At 38.3% G+C, this 8,941-nt stretch overlaps 1 protein-coding gene and 1 pseudogene across 1 annotated transcript; both read left to right on the forward strand.

Moving 5' to 3' along the window:
• Window positions 1-225: 225 nt before the first annotated feature.
• Window positions 226-4,873, forward strand: LOC122824358 (C-C chemokine receptor type 3-like). The gene is made up of 3 exons (XM_044104866.1): window positions 226-399; window positions 553-735; window positions 1,686-4,873. The coding sequence occupies exons 2-3, from the start codon at window positions 566-568 to the stop codon at window positions 2,551-2,553; spliced, it is 1,038 nt and encodes a 345-aa protein (XP_043960801.1). The 5' UTR covers window positions 226-399; window positions 553-565; the 3' UTR covers window positions 2,554-4,873.
• Window positions 4,874-5,202: 329 nt separating this feature from the next.
• On the forward strand, window positions 5,203-8,941 carry LOC122824682 (annotated as a pseudogene).

An 8,941-nucleotide genomic window follows, 5' to 3' on the forward strand; every position in this document is an offset into this window, starting at 1 on the left:
TCAATCCTGGGACTCCTTTTATTCAACATCTTCGTGCTTTGACCTCGTGTGTTTCTGTCCTCTTGTCGCCAGCAGATGAAAGCAAATGGCTGCTCTGAGTTGAACTGACTTGAAATTAAGGTGAAATTCAAGAATAATGGAACCAAACAAAAAATATTTCTTCCCAGTTCATTTTCTTTATAGACAAACATGTTATGATCACTGGCATCCTTCCTCATCTAATTATAACTACCTGGCTGGGTGGTTGTGCTTTTGAGCAAACATCCTTCCCCCAAACCAGTTCTGTGTTGTTGAGCCTGTTTGACCAGACTGTGTTGTGATCCATAAACTTCATTTACTCTGAGGACTCTGTTCACTGTGTGAGGGGACACAACCTGAAGTGCCTCAGCTGGTCAAGCGGTAAGGAGAATCATTCCATTTTTTTGTTTATGCCTTTTATTTGTTAAAGGCATATATTTCTTGAGCTACTTGTTTTTAATTTTCACTACAAATAAAAAACTGTTTTTTAAGTTCCATCTGACAACTTGACATTGTGAATTCTGCTTTTGACAGATTTTGCACAAAGATGACACCAACAAACTCCACTTCTGATTCCTGGAATTTCACAGACAAGCCGGTTGAACTGTGTTTCAGGGATGATGATAACAAACTGGGAGCAAATTTGTCTTATATTTACTACTTCATGTTTGTCTTCAATGTTATCACCAACCTGCTGGTTCTTGTTATCATCCACCAGTAAGTAAACCAACTTGTTAGAGCAGAGAATCTGATTGTTATTAATTGTAAAAATCTTTAAGGAATACACATTCACATGTAAAGAACAGAGTAATTTTTTTTATGTCGTGGTAAAAAATACCTATAATTTTTTTCCTCTCTCTGTGATCTTAAATCAGACTATAAATTTCCAGTTTTGTGTCACTTAGGGTTACCAAATTTATTTCTAGTTGCTAAGTGAAGGATTAACCTTACCGATCATCCAGCATTTTGGAAAATCTGTAAAGTGAAAACTTTTATTTTCTTTTGGAATTCCTAATAATAAATTATCACAATCCTGTTTTGGAGTAGGAGTAAACGTTAACTTGTCTGGCCAATAAATGCTTTTCACTATGGTTGCTGCTCTTTCATATGTCCTGTGCTGTGTCGCTGAGGGAGAAAAAACTGTTAAAAATGTACAGATGAGTTGGTAGTGACTAACTGGGATCTAGGGCTATGCATCATGGCTACTTTCACCAAGCTGGCCTGAGTTACCAGTTATGTCCTGCTGGAGAATTGATACGGAGAACTATCCTGAGTAGATCTGCACTTGCTAAGGAACCTCAGCTATCAGCAGCATTTTCAGCTGAGACATTTCTAATAGCTTTGCTTCTAAAACTACAAAAAGACATCAATCCGTATGATAAAAGGCACATTTGATGATTCCTGAAGACACCATTCTCCACAAATATGCTCTTCCAACCACAACTTGATGCCAACTGCAGACTGCTTTGAGACAACTACCTGTAATATTTTGGAGCTGGTAGCCAAGGAATCATTTATTTCATTGTAATGTGGTATATCAAAACTTGCACCTATTTTGTCACTATGGAGAAACACACCTTTGTGTTAAATGTATTAAAGATTTAACATATAAACATGTTTTTGCTATCAACCTAAACAAAACTGAATTAAACCAAGCTTCCCTCCAGGTTCGAGAGACTGACCACTGTGATCAACATCTTGCTGCTGAACCTGGTGGCGTCCTCCCTGATCTTTATGAGCAGCCTTCCCTTCCTGGCCGTCTACATGCAGATCTCTGAATGGATTTTTGGCTCAGCAATGTGCAAGATTGTCTTCAGCGTCTACTACCTGGGTTTTTACAGTTCTGTTTTCTTTTTAACTCTGCTAACATTTGACCGTTACCTTACTTTTGTACATTTTATGTCAGTAGTACATATAAGGAGTCGACGCAATGCTATCATTTCCTGTGCAGTGGTGTGGTTGATCGGTGGTTTGGCTTGCATTAGGCCCATGATCCTCCATGGAACCTATAGCCATTGGGGCACTGAGTACTGTGATGAACTTGCTCATATTGATGGTATGAATGGAGAGAAGCTCAAAAAATCTGGATTTTATATTCAGCTTTGTGTCTTCTTGATCCTCCCTCTGGCTGTTATCATATGTTGTTATACTAGGATTGTGGTCACCATTAAAAAATCCCAATCAGCTTCTAAATTCCATGCAGTCGGGGTGATATTTATGATCGTAGTGTTGTTCTTCATCTGCTGGATCCCTTTTAACATTGTAGAACTCCTGCATTATGAATATGAGTCTGTTTTGAGCTGTGAAGATAAAAAGAAACTCGGTTACACTCTTCATGTCACCCGCAACATGGCGTACATTTACTTCTGCGTCAGTCCAATCTTTTATACATTTGTAGGAAACAAATTCCAGAACCATTTCAAACAGCTGCTGGTGAAATGTTTCCCAAGATTACAAAATCATATTTCTTCCAACATACACAATACAACAACACCTATATCAAGAAATGAAATAGCTTTTCCCAGTGTCTTATAAGACCACCGAGTCACAAGGCTTTACCTGAATTTCAAGGTGGATGGCTGTAAAAGGAAGCCCCAAAGATGCAGTTTACCAAAAATGTCATGTGGGACACAAAGCAAATGAACGGAATAAGATGGATAAAATTATTTATTTTACCCACATCAAAAACAGTTTGTGAGGAAAACAACTAACACCCTGAAGAGGGGTTTCCACAGGGAAACATTTTGGATGGGAAGATGAATTAAGGTAAACGCTGGGTGATTGCGGAGGAAAACCTATTAGAGTGAGGAACTCCAATTTTAGTCTTCAAAAGAAAGACTACAGTTGCATCTACAAGTTTTAGATGCATCCCTGCTCATACACAACTGAATCAAATCTATGGTTCGGTACCAAGCCTTGGTCAAAGGTAACAGCATTCTAAAGGCATAATTCAATTATTTGACTCCGGTGTGTTTGAGCAGCAATGTGTCTAAAATCTGGAGAACAGGAGCTCTTGAAGACTTGAGGACAGAATCAAAAGGACTCAAGTTCACCTTCCAGAGGGCAATGAAAGGGTCTAAACACTTAATTATACTTTATAAAATAAGAAATAATACTCAGAGACGAGTCCCTTAACTGCAGGTCACGGCGGGTGGAGATTTATTACACTTTTCCACAGATCATGTTACAATTACATCAACTCGAAAACGAAAGTTCCCCAAATCCCCAAAAATCTCAAAGTATTCTAGGTACAATATATTTTTATAGAATTTCAATTCCATTGGTGTGGCTTGGTAAGTTTTGACCAACAATATTGCTGCTCATTTTTTTGCGTATACTCTTACGTAGGTTTTCTGGCAGTCTTTAAATTGAGTGTGTATGGGGTTCCTTTTTGGGAATGTTCAAACCTTTTGACCTCACATCTGCTTCATTTCAGGGTTGCCAAATAAGCCAACTCATCACAATTGTTATACTTATCTATCCAAACATCTTGCTTCCTAAGCCATATTTGGTCCAGGTTTGTGCTTTGCACATAAACAGGGGTAAGAGTGTTCAGGTCAAATTGATCTTTAAGAGAGCCAGATTAGAAACAACTCCATAAAGGTATTTCTGCTATTACACCACATGATGGCATGGCTTAGAGAAAAGTGTATCCACTTGGTAGAGTGACATGTATTCTGTAGAGTAGAATAGGTACAGAGTAGAATCAGTATTTAAAAAAAAAGAGTCTCTGTAAATATGTTAGCCAAATCTATCAAAATAGTTTTTTAACATCGTTATTTGAAAAGGATTTAAAGTAGTACAACATCTGTTAGAGGTTCTGGAGAAGAGGGTGACAGCATAAGCTAACAACGACAACAATAAAAAAAAAAAAAACCCAAAAGGTCTCTCACTAAAGATGTGGTGGAGGAGACCCAACACTCTAGATAAGGGGTGCCCAAGTCCAGTTCTTGAGATCCACCATCCTGCAACTTTCAGATACATCCCATCTCCAACATAACTGAATCAAATCAATGGCTCATTACCCCTGGTAATGAGGCCTGTGAATGAAGCGATTGTTTGTCATCCTTTCATTCACAGATGAGAAGTCGGTGCGTTTTTTTGTCAGTTTGTTGTCTTTGTTGCAGGGCTGTTCCGAAGGGCAGCAGTGTTATACTCATCAGCAGTCATTAGGGAGCTGAATGACTGCTGATGAGGGAGTTCAGCCATTTGATTCAGGTGTGCTGGACCAGGGATGTATTTCAAAGTTTGCTAGATATTGAACATGGACTTGGGGCCCTCTGCACTTGAAAAAAAGAAAAGCAAAAGTAAAGCTACATAATTACTGGGATGACTTTACAGGCAGAGGAAACACGACTGAGCGGAATGGGTGCTACTGAGAATCTGTGATTGAATTATTGAATTAAAATTCAATTCTATCACAAGTCTTTCTAGGAAAACAGCTATTATGTATATTATTTAACAGACTTAATCTAATATTTGTCAGATGATCAGGATGTTTCAAGTTTTGTTTTGTTTTTGTTTTTTTCTCTCTACTGTGCTGGACAATTTGCAACATGGCATTACATAGTCTTGTATTTGTATTTTTTATTATTTTTTTTTGTATGCCGTGTATAACAAATGAACATGTAAATATATCAAAACCTGGCCTGACATCCTGCAAAAGTATTAATATGTAAGGATAGAATTCATGTTCAGAATTGAACATTAAATGAATGGCTTTAAAACATTCCTATACCATGACTTGCTTTCTTTTTCATATTCATATGGGGGATTCCAGGAGAAGATAACTACTATTATTCTGTTGCTCAAATGTAAAAACTGAAAATGAATTATAAACACAATAAAGAAATTAGGGAAGATTTAAAAGTTTAGTGCATTTCTGTACATATTTATTAACATGCTGCCTGAGCAATGTGGTCTGATCTGGTGAACAGACCACATTGACCTGCTTCACAGTCAAATAACCACATAACCACATAAACTCGCTTAAAAATAAATCAGATTCTGGTGACTCACAATGTTTATGCAGTTATTTCAGCTTGAAACTCTTTGAAAGTACAGCTGTGTATCTTAGCAGACATTACATTTGAGGTCAAAGCAGAACAGTAAATAATGTGAAAATTATTAGGAAGAAACATACAACATTCTAACAGCAGGTTCCTAAGGGCAGCAGTGTTATACATGGAGCAGTGAGAAATTAATAAAAACAACAGTTATAAAAACAGAACTAAAGAAGATTGACATCCTGGGAGTTCTGGAGTTTTATGACATGAGAAGACGTTATGTCTGAGTGGAGAACAAGAGCAGGGATGTCTTTGTTTGCTTAAAGGCTTTGCTGCCTTTGATGATTTGCAGGCTATTCTGAAGCAAGGAAGAACACAAGCAGTTTAAGGAGTATCCCAAGATAAGAAGCATTGGCAGCTTCAAGGTTTATGGAAAAAGGAAGTTTTGTCTTTTACATGGTTTAACATATCCTTCCTCTCTGGGGTGTGTGAATACTACACCTTTAAATGAAAAGCAAACTAGTAACTACTTATGTAAGAATGATAACAAAACATAATTATTCTAACAAGAGTAATGTTAGGTGTAAAGAAAAACCTTTAAAAACTGACAGAGGAACCAGATGAACTAATCAGAGGAGAAGTGGAACAGCTTTAGCAGAATGAGAGCATGGGAACAGAGGGAGGAAGACTAAGGCTGTGTTCACACTGCAGCCTGAAGTGACCCAGTTCCAATTTTTTGTCAAATCAGACTTTTTTTGCCACTGCTGTTCACACTTCCAAATATATGCCCATTCACACTGTTCTCCAGTGTGAACGTGTAGAGGGCGCAATATCATCACCGTTCTCAGTGTTTTGCCAAGTTGTTGTGCAGTATATTAGCAACTTAATCCTTGTTATAGTCCGCCATGGTTGTTGTTTTTCTTCCCGCTTGTGCATATCGGGATGGAGAATAGTGACGTTTGTCGAGTATCAATGGCGTTCAGGATGGGATGAATGCGACCTGGATGTTAGGTCACATGTGAATCCGATACGTACCGGGTCGCATTAAAAAAAGAATCAGTCCTGTGTTGTTCAGTCTGTTATGAAAAGATCAGATACATATTGCATTACATCAAAAAAGTCGGAATTGGGTCACTTCAGGCTGCAGTGTGAATGTGGCCTAATTAACACAAAGGGAACTGAACTAAAACTCAAGGAACCTGTGGTGAAAAGACGAACACTATTCAAAGAGAAATAAACCCAAACACATAGAAATGAACTGAATATGACAAGAACTATCATACATAAACCGACAACAAGGCATGACTGCATGGGCAATAAATCAATAACAATATGTACTACGATAGACAGGTCATCAATATCAATAGAGCTGACAAGCTATTCCGTAATTTCACTGAACTCAGATCCAGAAGTGCACCGCATTCTGGAGGATGTAGGCAGAGAAAGAGCTTTAGCCGCTGAGCCTCAACCAAGCAATGTTGATGGCATCAACTTACGCTCTCACTCTTTAGTTACCTATCAACAACCTGTTGAGTAACTTGAGCCAGAAAATGAAATTCAAGTAAAGTGTGTGTCAGTGAAGTGCATCACATCACCACTCCCTCTCCAACTTCACATCCAATCAGACACCTCTGCAGAAATTGTGCTTTCATTTTACTAGCTGCACTTGTATTGTTATGATGCTGTGACACTACTGTTGTTGTACTCTAAAAACAGAGAATCCTCTAAAAAGTGTTTTTGAAACAAATAAATTCAATTCCGTGTTTGTATCCTAGTTTTGATGTCATGATGCAAGCTTCACCGGGGACAGATCCTGTACCGCTCCTGTGGTGGTTCAGGGCTTAAACACAACTCACATAAAGAGACCTTAGTGATCAAAGTGGCCGTCGCAGGTTTGATGGCTAGCTGACACGTCCCATCTCCAAATTTGATGAGCTTTACTTTGGTTTTGTCATTTCTGCTCCCATGTGGCGGGAAAGAAGCTGCTCATTAATGACCCTGTTTCTTGTAAACACACATTCTTCAGAATTCTCTCCTGGTTTGTGCAGGCCACAAGTTGAAAACTCATCTCATTGCCCTGTGGACTTCCGTCTTGTTAAGCAACTCGTCTGTGCAGCTCTCATGTTCGCTTTTCAATATCTGATCTGGATTGGGGATGTAATTTATTGGCAGGAGCTGTTCAGTTCTTTAACTCACTTCACATTTTGGAGGGCTTGAATAAAGAATGATTCATTACATGTCTGAATTAAGCAGTAAAGGTCACATTACTGTTTACTCCAGTCTCTGTTTTTCTTTTATTATTATTATTGTCATTATTATCCCCAGCAGATGAAGGTAGACTGTTGGCTGTTATGTTGTTGTGTTTTCAGTCCCTCTGATACTAAGAAAAACCAACGTTACGCAGTCATTTCTTGCGTAGTGTTGTGGCTGATCAGCAGTTTGGCTTGCATCAGACCGATGCTCCTCCATGGCACCTTCAGGCATTTTGGCACTGAGCAGTGAGCACTGTGTAGAATTTGCTCATATTCAGGGTATTAATGTAAAGATGCTCAAAAATTATGGGTTTTATATTCAGTTTTTTCTTTCTTTGATCTTCCATCTGGCTGTCACTGTCAAATCATCCAAAGTTTCTTCTAAATTCAAAATAGTCAAGCTGGTGTTTGTCATTGTACTGCTCTTCCTTAGCTGCTATATACCTCTTAACATTGTAGATCTCGATCTCCTGCACTATGAGTTCACAAGCTGTGAGGCTCCACTGAAACTGTAGCAAATCACCCGTAGCATGGTGTACTTTTACTTCTGCATCAGTCCCGTCTTTTACACACTTGTGGGGAGAAAATTCCAGGAGTTCTTAAGACAGCTGCTGGTGAAATGTTTCCAAGGTTTAAGCTTATTTTTGTCCATGACGACAACCAAAGAGCAAGAACTAGTACATAGAGCTAACAGAAGCAGAAGGCCCCATTGTTTCTATCTAACCAATGGCCAGGACGCCATTATTAACACACAAAATTTATGTCTGAAATAAGCTCTATTGTCATTTTAGTGTTATTAACAGCTTACAGTTTTGCAGAGTCCTTCGTTTCTGTGGAGAGAAGGAACGACGCTTCAGTCAGTCTTTCTGAAAATTCCTCTTCATAATGGTGGAGGTTGCTGAAGCTCTCCTCCTTAAGTGCTTCATACAAACAAGTGGGACGTTGCCCACTGATCTGAGTACATTTACAACAGAAATAACATTTGTCCAAACACTTTGATCCTGGGGGACAATGTAAGGAATCCTGTGTGTTAATATATGGTAGATCCAAACATTTTGACTTGTTTCCTTGCAACTTCCCCTGTCTCCATCTTACTGACAATCACTCGAGTGTTTAATCGATAAAAACAACGCAAAATGCAAAAAAGCGCGCAGAAAGATAATTTGCTTAATTGCAAATAAGATGCTGCCTTTTAATCTAGTTTAAAAAATGCTTTCAAAACTGCTGCAAACATCTGACACCCAGAACAAAACAGGAACAAGACTCAACAAGAAATTAACACAAAATTACAATGTAACTAGAATCAAATACAGCTACAAAACAAACTGAGATCCTAACAGAAAGTTAATAATGTTACATTTCAAGTTTACATGTGACAGCATTAAGAGAATACTGTTTTCATATTAATGGATTTCTGGAAGACACAAGATTCCATTTTTACAGGCAACTTAATTTACAACAGATTATTATTACCTATTTCTTTCATTGTAATTTGCCTTTATCCCTTTAACTGCCATGAGGACCCTGGTGTTCCCATTGACCTGCATGTGACAGTATTTGGGGTGACAGTTAAAGGGTCATAAAGATGCTTACGATGTTGTGAAGAGGAGGGAACAGAAATATGTTTATTTTGGTTTTATGGTTCTTTTTTGATCTCAGGCATGA

Source organism: Gambusia affinis, linkage group LG21 (genome assembly GCF_019740435.1).
Source record: "Gambusia affinis linkage group LG21, SWU_Gaff_1.0, whole genome shotgun sequence".
Classification (NCBI taxonomy): domain Eukaryota; kingdom Metazoa; phylum Chordata; class Actinopteri; order Cyprinodontiformes; family Poeciliidae; genus Gambusia; species Gambusia affinis.

Excerpts from the sequence above, each read along its gene's own strand:
- LOC122824358 (XM_044104866.1), top strand. The coding sequence starts at position 566 with ATGACACCAACAAACTCCACTTCTGATTCCTGGAATTTCACAGACAAG. Across the intron at positions 736-1,685 it reads GTTCTTGTTATCATCCACCA|GTTCGAGAGACTGACCACTG; the intron begins GTAAGTAAACCA and ends GCTTCCCTCCAG.